This window comes from Garra rufa, chromosome 7 (assembly GCF_049309525.1).
Source record: "Garra rufa chromosome 7, GarRuf1.0, whole genome shotgun sequence".
Taxonomy (NCBI): Eukaryota; Metazoa; Chordata; class Actinopteri; order Cypriniformes; family Cyprinidae; genus Garra; species Garra rufa.
In genome coordinates, this window is record NC_133367.1 from 44,969,660 (window position 1) to 44,985,726 (window position 16,067).

Sequence of the window (16,067 nt, forward strand, 5' to 3'; positions counted from 1 at the left end):
TTTAACATGTATATACATTTTGTATCAATTTTTAATTATGTTTTAGTGCATCAAGTTAATGGAATAAAAATAAGAAATGACAAACAAATTTATAATATAAATATTAAAAATATATACAAATATAAATATGAAAAATGCATTTTTAGTTTAAATTTATTATAGGCAACTTTTTTTGTTTTTGATGTTTAAGTTAACTATGATAACTCTGATCACAACATGATAATGTACTGCACAAAAAAAATATATATTAAAATAATATTAAATGTATTATAAATATATAAGTACAAATATTCCTTTTGAAATCTGATATAGGAAAAAAAAAAAAAAACAACAGACGAATTAGTTAAACAGCAAATGTTTGCCATATTCTATCCTCTATCCCTTATATCCAAAAAAAATAAACAATGTAAACTATAAACATTATTTAATTCCTAGATAGATTGATAATTATGCACCCGTTCTTCAGTTTAAAACTAATCGCAGAGAGACATAAAAGAAGAAACATAGTCACCATATCTTTCTTGTTCTTCCTCAGATCTCTTGGGTTTCTCTGTCTGCTCTCAGATTCGGCTCGTGATATGTAATCAGCCACGGTGACTGCAAGAGATGGCAATGATTTCATTAGCAATGAGCTTTATTATTCCTAAATCAAATATACCAACAGACCAAGAGCTAAGTTCTAAAGCGTTCCTCTGCCGAAGCTCTTAATCGTGCCTTTACAACTGTTTGCAACACACAAGAAACCTTAAACCTGGTCGTTAAACACGATCCAATATGCAAAATGAGTTAAGTTCATGTAAAATAGATTCACTTTCCCAGTGGAAAAGAGAAGCTGGATGAATCCTTGGAGGTAAAAGACCTTACATACGTTCACATAAACCATGCGAATTAATACCTACAGCATTAAAAGCAATGTTATTTGCAATTGTGTAACCAGATTAAACTCATAAATTCCAGATGAGCATCACTTTTGGATGTTATTTCACACAAATGCCTCAAGAGAGAAAAACTCAATTTATTTGATCTTGGTCATGTGGGTTTAGTTTGATGTCCTGAAGTTATTCCAGGCGATCAGCGCCATGCAGTTTGGATTAACACTCGCTTGAACACAAACCCAGCGTTAATTCATACCGATACCTGGCTGCCGCTCCTCAGGAGGGCGGAAACGGCGGCGGCGGCTACGATTGCGCCGCTGGGGTTTAGCTTCGGCATCATCTACAAAAGATTGGTGGAAAATCTGACTTTAAATATTGATAGCCGTTTTGGAAAAGCCATTCGAGCAGGTTTGTAGAATTTATCAACTCCAACTAATCAAAGAAGGCAATAAAAAATAAAAAAACTATTCATTAAGTATTTTGTGCTATAATTAATAGTAAATTTTACAGTAATAGTAATTTTTTTTATAATTTTCTGTTCACCAAGGCCCTATTTATTTGATCAAAAATACAGAAAGTTTTGAAATATTTTTACTATTTAAAAGAACTGTTTTCTATTTGAATATAATTTAAAAAAACTATATATTATGAAATATTTTGTGCCATAATTAACAGTAAATTTAATAGTAATTTTTAAAAATAATTTCTGTTTTTACTATTTAAAAAGAACTGTTTTCTATTTGAATATAAGGCGGCATTTATTTGATCAAAAATACAGTAAAAACATAAAAATTGTAAAATAATATTGTAATTTAACATTAAAATGTAATTTATTCCTGTGATCAAAGCTGAATTTTCAGCATCATTACTCCAGTCTTCAGTGTCACATGATCCTTCAGAAATCATTCTGATATGCTGATTTGCTGCTTAAGAAATATTTTTAAGCACTTTTGAGACACTTTGTATGTAGATTGTACAGTTTTTCGTTAATTTAACATAGAATTTTGTGATTATAAATAAACTGCCAACAAACTGTTGGTTTTGCGATACTGATAGCTGTTTTGGAAAAAGCCATTTAAGCTGGTTGCAGACTGTGGAATTTGTCATGTTACCAACTCCAGCTAACTCAATACGAAAAAAAAAACTATATATTATTAAATATTTTGTGCTATAATTAATAGTAATAGTCATTTTTAAAAACATTTTAGGACTTTTCTGGTCACCAAGGCAGCATTTATTTGATCAAAAATATAATAAAAACTGAAAAATTGTGAAATATTGTTGCAACTTAACAATTAATTTTCAATTAAATTATAATTTAAAATGTTATTTATTCCTGTGATCAAAGCTGAATTGTCAGCATCGTTACTCCAGTCTTCAGTCTTTGCTGCTTAAGAAACATTTTTAAGACACTTTGTATGTGAAATGTACAGTTTTTCCCGTAATTTTATTTAGAATTTTGTGATTATAAACAAACTGCGAGCAAACTGTAGGTTTTGCAATATGTGTACAGACTATATTTTGAACAGTGAGATGCAGGGAATATCCTTACCAAGGCCGTTCTCGCTGAGGGAGGTGTTGTCGGACTCGCTCATGCCGTCCATGACTGTGGTGTCTTCATCTGTGCGGCGACGGCGGGAGCGTCTGCGACGGTTGGTGTTCATCTGGGACTCGCTGGCATCCGTGTCTGCCGTCTGATCCGTCTCGGTGTTGTCCAACAGACTGTATGGGTTCCCATCTGGATCTTTCAGGACTGACATGAAAGATGAACAAAAATAAAATAAATATTGCAACATGCATGCAATCTCTCTATTCAGAGAAACCTGAAAAAAAAAAACATACTCAGCTGTTTTAACCAGAATAATAATACTACTAATAATACATGCTTTTTGAACAGCAAATCAGAATATGGGAATGATTTCTGAAGTATCATGTGACTGGATTAATAATGGTAAAAATTCAGCTTTGAAACCACAGGAATAAATTACATTTTAAAATATATTCAAATAGAAAACAGTTATTTTAAATAGTAAAAATATTTCAAAATTTGACTGTTTTTGCTGTTCTTTGCATCAAATAAATGCAGGCTTGGAGAGATATGGTGAGAAAACAGATATTTAATTGTTTTAAATTTATATTGTGGCCTCAAATCAGAATATGAGAACGATTTCTAAAGGATCATGTGACACTGAAGATGCAAAAAAAAAATCAGCTTTGAAATCACAGGAATAAATTAAAAAAATTTTAAATTATTCAAACAGAAAGCAGTTATTTTAAATACTAAAAATATTTCAAAATTTTACTGTTTTTGCTGTACTTTAAAAAAAAATAAAAAAAAATATATACATAATTTTTTTTTAATAATATTTTTTAGATGAATACAGACATTTCATTGTTCCTGCTTGTGAAAGAAAAAACATTTATATCGTTGAAATCACAAATCAACAATTTGTTCCAGCAACTTGTTCAATTGTTCCCTCATTTTAGGTAAAAAAAAAGGTGGCCATATTCTATGAATTCATTCCATAAAATGTAAATGCGATATGGAAAATGTGCCCTAAAATCTGTGCTGGTGAATTAAAAGTATACCTGAGCTAATGGAGTTGGACGCCCCTCTTCCCGAGCCACGTCCTCTGCCCCCGGGTCCTCCGCGTCCCCTGCCCCGACCCTCTCCCGGTCTCCTTCTGCTGTCCCTCTGCTGTCTAGGGTTGCGTTCAGGCTCCTCTCCAGCCAAGGACCAGTCGCTCAGCTCTTCCTTGCGTTCAGAGTCGGTTTCCGAGGCGTACGAGTGTTCGGAGTTGGTGCCTGTGGAAGAAAAGTGTTTTTAGTCAACCGATATATCGGCCGATATTTTTATCATCTGGCCGATATCTAGTAAATCGGGACTTTCAGGGCTGTATGCTTACTTTTTTTGTTAGGAGCACTTGTGTGCCGTTTTGGAAAAAGCCATTTAAGCTGGTTGCAGACTGTGGAATTTGTCATGTTATCAACTAATCGAAAAAAATCAATAAATTATGAAATATTTTGTGCTATAATTAATAGTAAAATTAATAGTAATATTTAAAATAATTGTAGGTCTTTTTTTTTTATTAAAATACAGTAAAAACAAAAATTTAAATATTATTGTAATTTAACATAACTGTTTTCAACTGAAATATAATTTAAAATGTAATTTATTCCTGTGATCAAAACTTGACTTTTCTGCATCATTACTCAAGTCTTCAGTCTTCAGTCTTTGCTGCTTAAGAAACATTTTGAAGCATTTTCAAAACACTTTGTATGTGGATTGTACAGTTCGTACTGTTTTTCTGTCATTTTATTTAGAATTTTGTGATTCAAAATAAACTGCAAGCAAAATGGTTTTGTAATATGTGACCCTGGACCACAAAACCAGTCTTAAGGTTAAATTTGACAAAACTGAGATTTATACATCAAATGAAAGCTCAATAAATAAGCTTTCTATTGATGTATGGTTTATTAGGATAGGACAATATTTGACTGAGATACATCTATTTGAAATCAGAAATCTGATGCAGCAAAAAAATCAAAAAGATTGAGAAAATCACCTTTAAAGTTGTCCAAATTAGGTTCTTAACAATGCATATTACAAATCAAAAATTTTGATATGTTTACAGTAGGAATTTTACAAAAAATCTTCATGGAACATGAACTTTACTTAATTTCCTAATGATTTTTGGCATAAAAGAAAAATCAAAAATTTTGACCCATGCAATGTATTTTTGGCTATTGCTACAAATATACCCCAGCGACTTAAGACTGGTTTTGTTGTCCAGGGTCACATATGTGTACAGGAGGGAGCACTTAAACAATAATCAAACAATAATCAAAAAAATCTGACAAAAAAAATTAGCCTTCCCATTACAGGGTGATATTTGACTCCTTAAAAAGATTTACAGGGGAATTTAGTTTTGTACCTTTGTTTTTACCTTTTCATTTGTTTAATGAGGCTCAGATGTGGCATGAGTGCAATCAAATTCATAAATTCACGTTGAGATTAATGTTTTAAATATACTTTTTTGAATACAGAAATTTTAAATTATTTAAATAACTGAAAAGATCTGCCAGCAGGTGGCGGCGAAACACTGATTTAATTACTGAATCATTCATTCATTTGATTTGTTCGAACAGCTGGTTCATTCAGGAATAAAGCAAGTGACTGTCTTTATCAATAGGAAATTGAATCATTTCACTAGATTCGTTTAGAAACGCACATTCATTCATAAACGGAACACCGCTGTGTTTGAATGGAGATGCGCACCGGCTCAGTTGTGACTTGTTTCAGACTAACGTTACTTTTGACCTTGAACCAGAGCAAAATCAGGCAATAGTGTTATAGTTAGTGGGTTTTAATTTTAGCTTTAGTCTAGTCTTTGTGTGAAGCTGTCATTTTGGTTTTTATTAGTTTTAGTCACGTTCATACTCTTTTTAGTCTAGTCAAGACGAAAACTGATGACATTTAGCCTAGTTTTAGTCAATGAAAATTGTATTTTAGTCTCTCTTTTTTCTTTTTTATAAGTTTATTTACAGATTAATTCATTTATACCTTGTGTAAGTAAAATTACATTTTTATTTATTTTTTATTTCTTATGGTTTTCGTATCACAAGTTGATTTAGTTTATGAAATCGCTTGGACATCACACGCACGACTTTTTCCACCTTTGACCACAAGATGGCATTAGTGTGCAACGTGTTGAAAAGCTTCGAGTAATGTACTTTTTTATGATACAGTTGAGGGGAAAGCCTCGGTGCTTCGAAAAGCTTCATTTTCCCATCACTACTACGTTTCTTCTTTTTCTTTTGCCGCGAATGTGGCTTGAGGAAGTGACGTCGCTCTGGCTAGTGGGCATATTTCGTTTCGTCTCGTTTTCGTCAACGAAAATAAAGAGACATTTTAGCACCGATTTTATTTTGTAAACCACATTTAGTCTCGTTTTTATTCGTCAACGATATTGCATTATACTTTTAATTATAGTCATTGTCACATGACCAGCATTTAAATTTCGTCTCGTCTCGTCTCGTCTGTCACATGATAAAGACGCGTTGACGATGATATTTAGTCATAATTTTCGTTGACGAAAGCAACACTAGTTATAGTCAGACAACGTAAGTCACTTGATAATAACTTCTTGTTTATTTAACTGTTGTATTAACCCTTTAGGCGCCAGGGTTTTTTTCTTTTTGGGGAAAATGCTGGATTTTGACATCAAGATTTCAAAAGCTTGTGGCCTGAAAGGGCTTAAAGATAGAAATCTACTGTAAATTAGAAAAATGTTGGGCATGACCGAAAGTTTATGTGGGGTGTAAATATACTCATCTAATTTGCATATTATGACGTCATCATGGAGGCAGCATTGTTGAATTTCATAATATTCAGGAAATAGTAGATATTGAATTGATGTTTTTTTTTGTCTTTTTATCCTCATTCCAAATGATCAGAAAAGAAAAAAACAACAACAATAAAACAGGAAAAAGAACTAAATTATTACTATATTACTATACTATATAGAATTAAAACGCATGAGAACAGTAGCCTAATTTTTGATTAGTTCATCAGTAATATTCAGGAAATAATAGATACTGAATGGATGTTTGAACTAATTTGCACATAGTTTGTCTTTTATCCTCATTCCAAATGATCAGAAAAGAGGAAACCAACAATAAAACAGGAAGAAGTACTAAATCATTACTATTCTATATAGTAAATCGCATGTGAACAGTAGCTAACTTTTTGATCAGCCTTTTGGTGCTTTTCTCCTCACAAATCTGACAATTTACTCAGACGCTATGAACTGTACTGCTTCCGCATCAATGAAGATCGCTCACTTTGTCTGTTATTTCCTCCAACACTTTAGGTGCGTTCCGATCGACAGGGTCCCTACGCAGTGTTCACTGCTCCCTACTCCCTTAGCACAGTATATCCGTTGAAGTGGACTTCGCTAACAATAATCGCTCATTTGGAATGCCCTGAACGTCATCAAAGCAAATCAACGGCAGGGTCACGCATTTTATGATATAACATGAATATTGTAATTTATTTTACTTTCAATAGGGCTGGGCAATTCTTTCGATTTTTTTGATTAATTCGAATTTACGTTTTAAGACAATTTATTTTTTTATTAAATCAAGGTATCGCGATTTTTTAATAAAAATATTAGATACATTGTAATTGCACCAATGGCAGAATAATTAAGAGGAAATATTGTCCGACCACATGATGGCGCGCCTAATTAACCGCTGTATTCAGAACGGAAAACAAATAACGCGTTCTGGTAAAATAACGCGAGTCACTAAGGGGACATGATTAGCTGCTTGCTAGCAAGTTAGCCTGTTACATTACAGTACATACAATTTCACTTACCACATAAACAGAGTAGAGAGATGATCGAAGACAATGGTGAATTATTTGCAGATCAGGGCTCTAGAGTGCGACCTAATTTCTCAATGGTGAGACTAAAAAGAATCTTAGGTCGCACCGGTGCGACCAGCAGTTCAAGGGCAAAAAAAACCTACTACGTGCGACTATGAAAAATATTTAGGAGCACCATGTGCGACTGATCCGACCAGCATATTTGTATTTGCGCTGAGTGGAGCTTCAAAGGTTTCTATGTGTTTTGCATGTTGACTAATGTATCTCAAGTGTAGAGAGTGTGTAAATAAGAGACTGAATGGGCAGTAGCTTCGTTTATTATAATAGAGCTTTGTGATATTGCGAACTAAGATGAGTGACAGCTTTTAATCATTTTTAAGGGAGTTTGTAAACGAGGTATTGATTTATTACAACAGTTAAATACACAAGAAGTTATTATTAAGTGACTCTGCTATGATAAGAATGGGGCCAGGTGGAAAGCGATCACTGATGCAGTTGCAATGTATATTGCAAAATATATGGTGCCCATTTATATTGTGGAAAAGCTTGGGTTTCTTTACATGCTATAAGAAGTAGGGGGGAAAAAATCGATTTAAATCGTAAATCGGATTTTTTGAGGAAAAAATCGGGGATTTTATTTTTAGGCCATATCGCCAGCCCTAACTTTCAAATTTAAATACATATAAAATACATATAAACTTATGTATATAATAAATATAGACAAAATGTATATGTTTAGACCGTTAACAGATTGTAGTGGTCTTATCTCGCACACTTTCTTTCCAACACGCAGCCTATATTTAAGTATCTTGTGGTAACGTTAAATAAAACAAGATAGAGCCTCACCTCGCCGGTTTTACTTTCATTCATACAATACAATATGCAAATGTAACATGAATCGCCATAACCATTCAGAAACACTCTAATTTGTATAATAACAACAACATTTATTGCAACCGCTCCATTGCAGAGCCTTTAAAAAACTTCAACGGCTGTGCTCCATAGTTAGTTCTAATTGGTGACGCGGTGCGCAATGACAGTTGGGTAGTTTTCCCCGTCCACTTCCTGTGAAGTGAAGTACCGATGTTCCCTTATTCCCTATGCCGTTCGCAGTGCCCTTCGAACTGAACATGTTCGCTCCCTTCGGTTTGGAATCTCACTGAAGATGGCGGAATACCCTGTGAAGTCCACTTCGCAGTCCACTTACGGTCGAATGGAACGCACCTTTTGAATAGGAACATGACGTAATTTTGGTCTAGAATCGAAGTACTACATGTCTGCCATCTAGTGGTAGGGAATACAAATGAGAAATTATTAACTATTAGTCGCAATTTTGCGACTTTGGCGCTTAGAGGGTTAAATCTAGGGTTGGGAATCGAAAATCGATTCCGATTCTGGAATATAAAATATAAAATTAAAATTTCGATTCCTCGTTTCGATTCCTGGGTGCATTTTTTCATCTAGTGATCTGCCAGGACCTTCCGCATGTGCAATCTGCCAGGACCTTACGTGGTAATGTAAACATCTGTAGACAAGATGGATCGCGGTAAGCGTTTAAAAGTGTGCCTACGCTTTGTAAAAAAACGAAGACAAATCTTCCGCTGCACGCAAACTTCATCTTAGAGATTTACAAGGGACGGATTTGAGTCCTGCACCCGCCCGCTCCAGAAGGAATATATGTTATTTCGTCCCGCAAAAGCCCACATAAAAGTCACTTATACCCCTGCGGGAAGACAGATCTACTTCATTTAACCCTCGCACTAATGTAAAGTCAAAGAGGATCAGAGTAATAATAACAAACTCACGCATAAGTCCGCTGTTGATTCACAAACTATTCATGATTTCGGTGCTCTGATCCATAGTATTTTTGCGTGAAATTTCTAAATATTTGCATAGTTTTCAAAATGAATGTCCTGTGAGTTTTTTTTATAATGAATGCTCGCCCATAGAGGTGGATCTTGTAAGGGTCAGTGGTGTTTATGCACATAGGAGCACCAGCATCAACAGATTTACAATGCATTTACTGTATTTTTCATTTATATGTTTATTTTATAATAAATACAAACAGTAGATATTCAGTCACTTAAGAAAGAGTACTCTTTAGTTGTGAAGAATGTCTGAATTAAATAATTTAGGAGCTTTAAATCTGTATATGTATATTCATGCTAAAAAGTTAGAGCAGAGGGTTTTCTTTTAAATTCAAAAGTGTAGCTTTAATTTAAAGTTTGTTTGAATTTTTTTATAACATGCAGGAGAAAAATAAAAAGGCAAAAACAAACGTTTAGGTTAATGAAAAAGGTTCAAAAATAAACACCTTTAGAGGAAATGTCAGGCATAGGGGGGCCTTGCAAAATTGACCCGAGAAGAAGGGGGCCCTGATATTAAAAAAGGTTGAGAACCCCTGTAATAAAATAATATGTTGCAAGCTAGCACTGAAAATAAACATGTTTGATATATCAATGTTTGACTTTTGTGTTTGTTGTTGTTGTTTTTTTATAGCCTGGGTGTCCCCACGCTGCCTTCCGCGCAGCGCGATTTTATTCACGCTGGAAGGCAGCCTGGAAACCATGGACCAAATTTTCACCTCAGATAGGGAACCAATCACAGAACGGGGAGGGAGCAGCAAGACGATGACGCCTTCTATGCGACTCACCGAAGCAGTTTGTTTATAACTATGGATCCAGCATGGCAGCAAGTTATCATTCGATGCAGCCGTTCACATGTTGCGCCTAAAAACGCGTGGAAAACGCTAGGCGCGTCGCTTTCTCCTTTCCAAACCGCTCTGTAGCTCGCGCATGGAAAACGCGAGCGCGTCGCAACCGCGTCGCTTCCATTATGCGCGCGCATACTGCGCGTCTACATTTGAAATAACGAACTTTAGCTCGCAAAAGACGCGACATGTGAACGGCCCCTTAGATAGTGTTCTAAGTAGTTTAGAACGCAAGTTTATTTTGAAAAAAGAGCAACTTTTGGCGTTAAACCATCGCTCTGTATACGTCATCCGGTATGATTGAAACGATTGGCTATGAGCTAGGGCTGGGCGATAAAACGATAACGATATATATCGCGATAGACAAGAGATCGATATCAATAAAAAATGTGTTCGATAAAACGTTCGATATTTTGTATTCTTCGTCGGCCCGCCCAGCCCCCCTTTAACGTTCAGTTCATAGCGCCAGATCACAATAGAAGTTAAGGTTATCTTTCCTACAGAACGGGTCCACGTTGTTGTATTAAACAAACTAAATAGCCTTATGTTATTTATCTTATTTACACGACGGCATGTGATTTCTGTCTCTACATGATCGCGCGTTTACAATGTCTCCTCACAGACGGGATCGCGGACTCCAGTCATAAAAACAGACTTTACTATAGGGCGGAATGCCGCGGAATTCGTCGATTTTTGGATCAATAAATCAAAAGTTGGTCTGTTAATTAATTCAGATCGCGATATGGACTAGTGTCTGTGAAAACTGAAATGCAAAAAGACCGTTTCAATATAGCCGCTTTTCCACTATCGGGCCGAACCGTTCTTAGAACGGTCGGGTACAGTTCCAGTTGTGTTTCCACCTGAGCCTGGTACGGCACGGAACGATTACAAACCGTTCTCGGCACGGAATTCTCGGCACGGTTAGACAACCGTGCTGAACCGGGCTGATAAAATGCGTTTGCATGGCGTCGCCACTCTGTTGCTTGGCTACCAGTTTCTCTATGGCAAAGCGGGAGCGCAGTAAACAGATACGGTAAATATAAATACAAATGGCTGAGACACTTTGGTCTGTGGATGAAACATTTGCTCTAATATTGATATTTGGGAAGAAAGAAAAATTCAACAACAGCTGGAGGGTGCAAAGAGAAACGAAAAAGTTTTTTTTTTTTTATTATAGTGCAGTGTCTTTCAGAGAAGGGCATTAAGAAAAGTTTCAAAACAGTGTCGGAAAAAAAAAAAAAAAAAAAACTCAAACATACATATCGCGTCCAAAAGGACAATAACAGTAGAAGCGGGGCTTGCATTACCAAGGCAACGACTGACGCATTTGTATTTACATTCCAAATAGTTCCGTTATCTGCACCGCAGTGGAAAATCAAACCGTATCCGTGCCGACTGGCCCGAATCGGCACGGAACAGAACGGTTACGCATTGAGAACGGTTCGGCCCGATAGTGGAAAAGCGGCTTATGAATCCTGCATGTTCCGTTTGCCTCTTTATGTATGAATGGAGGAGACGCGTTTTATTTTCACTACACTCATACTGCACACGTGACGCTCCCGCTACTGTTTGGCCTTTGCATCTCACATGAACAGACAAACTCCAATAAATGCATCTCCAAAGCTGCTGTGAGTGTCACTTTTTGTCAATTTTACCGTTTCATTAGTGAAACTAGCATCATTCATACTGTATTACACACTGAAACTTCACGGCAACCTGTCAAAATAAAAGTACGGTTTAACATGTAACAGAACAATATTAGTCTTGTATTACTGTACAGTATAATGTAGGTGTTTATATGTTCACATTTAAATAATTTACATAAAACAATATATATGATAAAAATAAAATAAAGAGTCACCACTTAATTGTTGAAAAAATACTATTATTATTAAACCTTTTTTTAACTGAATATAATTTTTCTTCTATGTATTAATTTTAACAGTAAAGCTCCGTTTATTTTTATTTTTAAAAATAAATCAGTGATTTTGCTTTCATTTGATTATCAGAAAAATTAAAACAAGAATTTCTGAAAAAAAAAAAAAAAAGATTGCAAGGCCCTATTGTTCAAAATGTTGAAAGTTTTGGACTTATTTTTTTCACTTAAATAAATATTTTTGTTATTACACGAAGTATAGGCTAAAGTACCGGGAAAGAAGTAATGTTGGCTACTGGCAACCAGCAATCTGTGCAGAAATAAATATAATCAGCCAAGTACTTTGCAACAACCTCTGACCTGTGGTCAAGCCGTACTTCTGGGCCATACATTAGCTTGACCATTCACTTCATCGACAATGAATGGGGTTTGAATTGAGGATTAAGAGATAATTAAGTGTATATTGTGACTTTAGACTTATGTTTACATTTTAATTATTTGAGTTTTCCATGGTTGTTGACATTTCTGTCTTAATAACTGAGGGGATTATGATCAGAGGCAGGTTAAGTTTAAAATAAAAATGCTTGAGTGTAATATATTTTTCTCCTGGTCCTTATTTTAAATGGGTCATAAAAATATCAATAATTATCGATATCGACCGATATGAAACACTGATATCGTGATATAGTTTTCAGCCATATCGCCCAGCCCTACTATGAGCTACGCACAGGCGCATTTGATAGACATTCGTAGCGCCCAATAAACGGCTCTGGGCATTCATAAACCACGCCTCAAATACGAGAAAATGAACATGTGGTTCCCAGACCACGAATCATGACGAAGTCATAATGTGGTCTGGCGTTAGCCAGGCTAGTTTTTTTTACTAAATTGGAATCGAAACTGGGAATCGGAATTGACAAAATTCAAACGATACCCAACCCTAGTTAAATCAATATCTCATTTACAAACTGCCTTAAAAAATATTAGTTCGCGATATCACAAAACTATATTACAATCAACAACGCTCGCTATACTGCACAATCTCTTATTTACACTCGGTCTACACATTGTTTATGAAAGGATTCGCGAGATATGTCCATGATACATTACTCAATGTTGCAAAAACACGTAGAAACCTTTGAGCACAAACACAAACATGCTGATCGGGTCAGTCGCACATGGTGCTCCTAAATATTTTTTCACAGTCGCAAATGTGAGTGAAATGGTCGCCCTGACTTTTATTTTGATCGCCGATTTTAAAACAGAAGTCTTACCGTAGCCAGACGTGTAGCCAGGCCCACGGCGTCCGCGGCCCCTGCCGGAGTAGGATCGGTTGACATGGGTGTTGGATGTGCTTTCTTCGGCGGCGTAGCCCTTGTCCTTATCGGCGGGTCGGTTTGGGGCGGGCCTGTAGCCCATCCCGATCTGACGCAGCTGCTCGTCAATCTGCAGCCGCTCCATTCGCAGCTGTTCCACCTCCTGCGCAAAGCAAACAAGCGCTTGAGTTTCTCAAACACATCAGCGGCCTGTCATCGCTATGAAATGGGTTTCTAATACTCACGTTTAAGTAAGCAATATGGTACTCCAGTAGGACCTGTACATTGCTGATACTCTCCTTCGTACCAACGAATGTAAACGGCACCATTCCCTATTTAAAAACAAATACATAAAAATCATTATAAGCTGTGTGTATATTGATGTGCTATGCTGTGTAGTGCTTCTTTCAGGTGACGTACTTCCTGCCGAGGGAGTTTGTTGTCATTGTCGCCTTCGATGCGCACTCTCACCACGCCAGATTTGTCCACGATCTCCTGGATAACCTTGCCGTTTTTTCCAATAACCTTTCCTACAAAGAGAAAATTTCATTGAAAATGATTTAACGATTTTGTGAGGTAAAGTCAAACCTATTTCTTGCCTCTGTGTTCTCTCACAAAAGTCTTGGGTTTCCCTTGAGAAACGTTATGCTTCCCTCACAAAACATGATTTTGTTCCCATCTCATAACATTTTGCGAGTGAAACAAACTTACATTTGAAATTAAAGTTATTTTAGAAATTTTACCTTGGAAACTAACTGAAATAAGTTTGGAGAAACATTTAAATGACTAAACCTGATCTGAAAAAAGTTTGAGGTGAAAATAGCACTGAAGTGTTGTTACTGTTAAATGAAGCAAAAAAAATAAATAAATAAATCAGTGATAGAAATAAAGCTTGAATAGTAAAAGTTAATAAAAGTTAATTTAAAAAAATAATTAAATCTGACTTAAATTAGAAAGTTTGCCCTGCCAACTAACTGAAATAAGTTTGTAGAAATATTAAAATGTACTAAACTTCAAATAAAAATAACTTAATGCCAAAAAATTAAAATAAAAATGCCCACAAATAGTTTTGTGAGTAAAGTGTTTAACTAAAGTGTTGTTACTGTTAATTAACAAAACTGAAATCTTTAAAAACTAATTGTCCAAAAATTTTTTTTTATATATATATATATATATATATATATATATATATATATATATATATACACTGCTGTAAATAAACTGTTGTGCTAAAGTGTTTTTACTGTTAAAAAAAAACAAACAAACAAAAAAAAATCATCAAAAAACATAAATAATAAATAAAGTAAATAAAGTAAAATATAAATATCATGTGAAAAACTTCATGATAAAAAAAAATAAAAATTAAAAAAATTGTTTTGCAAGTAAACTGTTGCACTAAAGTGTTGTTACTGTTAAATAAACAAAAACTAAAAAAAAAAAATCTGTGAAAGAAATGAAGCTAGAATAAAATAAAATATAAATATCATATGAAAAACTTAATAGTAAAATAAATAAATATATATATATATATATATATATATATATATATATGGTTTTGTGAGAAAACTGTTGGAACTGTTAAGAAATTTTGCCTTGGAAACTAACTAAAATAAGTTTGGAGAAGTATTAAAATGAATAAACCTTAAATAAAAATAAACTAATACAAAAAAAAAAACTATAAAAAATAAATAAATGATAAAAAAAGTTTTGCGAGTATACTATTAAAAATAAATAAATGAAAATCTTTCAAAAAATTTAAAACAAAACATTCATAGAAATAAAGCTAGAATAAAGCAAAATACAAATATCATACAAAAAACTAAATAATAATAATAATAATAATAATAAAATAAAAACAAACTAGATAATTTTGCAAAAATACACCTTATTAAAATTATGAATTTTGCCCTGGCAACTACTAAATTAGAAATTTAACCAACTGAAATAGGCTTGTTGAAATATTACAATTACTAAACCTGAAATAAAAATAAAGTACTGTCCAAAAAATACAAATAAATAGATCACATAAAATTGCTAAAACTTAAACTAGAATTAAAATAAAACCTGAAAATATAAAATAAAGCTAATTAACTGCATTAATGAATACTAAATACCACATTAACGCTAAAATAACTACACAATCTGTTTCAAAATGAAAAAAAAAAATAAACACATACCAACAAGATTGCGAGGAATCTGCACTGAATCTTCCAGAAACTCGAGATAATTCCTTGCCTTCTGTACGGCCTCAGCGCTCTGTAACGTAGTATTTAAGAATGCATGGTATCCATTAGGAGGAAGCGGTTTAATGTAGTGACAGTGTGCACAGACGGCTGACGCACCTCTCCGTAAATCCTGAAAGTTCCCGTCTCCTCGTCCAGTTCGATGGCGGTCACTCCCGGCACCTTCCTGGCCTGCTGGATGTTACTGCCGTGACTCCCGATGGCCAGACCCATCAGGTCTTCTCTCACAGTGAACTCCTCTTGAAACGCCGACGCCAGCTGCTTCGTACTCTGCACACACACAAACAAACATTGGCATTACACACTCTACATGAAGTTCTTCAGAGTTATTAACTACATTTAAGCTTGTCAAGACAAACTTTAGGTTTGATGGTTTTCAGTCTGAAATAGTTTGAAGTTTAAAGTACTTTTATTTAAAGTTGAAATATTTTGAAGGCAATACAGTCTGTCAGAGACTAGCATGTTGTAAGCATGATTCTAGCATGATTAGTAAGTTACTAGCATGTTGCTTAAACGATTAACAAGTCACTAGCATATTTCTAACATGATTAACAAGTTACTAGCATGTTGCTAAAATGATTAACAAGTTACTAACATGTTGCTAGTCTGCTTGTAGCATGATTAGCATGCTACTGGCAAGTTGTTAGCATTATTAACAA

At 34.6% G+C, this 16,067-nt stretch overlaps 1 protein-coding gene across 2 annotated transcripts in view; it reads right to left on the bottom strand.

The window, feature by feature from the left end:
• The window catches only part of fxr1 (FMR1 autosomal homolog 1), a 45,170-nt gene that overhangs the window by 20,703 nt on the left and 8,400 nt on the right, over positions 1 to 16,067 (bottom strand). The window contains exons 8-16 of one of the 2 annotated variants that reach the window (XM_073843937.1): positions 15,508 to 15,678; positions 15,343 to 15,421; positions 13,586 to 13,695; positions 13,411 to 13,497; positions 13,124 to 13,328; positions 3,465 to 3,680; positions 2,428 to 2,628; positions 1,138 to 1,215; positions 512 to 597 (exon numbers count right to left, since the gene is read on the bottom strand). In XM_073843937.1, coding sequence (XP_073700038.1) covers positions 512 to 597; positions 1,138 to 1,215; positions 2,428 to 2,628; positions 3,465 to 3,680; positions 13,124 to 13,328; positions 13,411 to 13,497; positions 13,586 to 13,695; positions 15,343 to 15,421; positions 15,508 to 15,678 — 1,233 coding nt within the window. The remainder of the gene's footprint in view (positions 1 to 511; positions 598 to 1,137; positions 1,216 to 2,427; positions 2,629 to 3,464; positions 3,681 to 13,123; positions 13,329 to 13,410; positions 13,498 to 13,585; positions 13,696 to 15,342; positions 15,422 to 15,507; positions 15,679 to 16,067) is intronic. The other variant, XM_073843939.1, reaches the window with a different exon arrangement.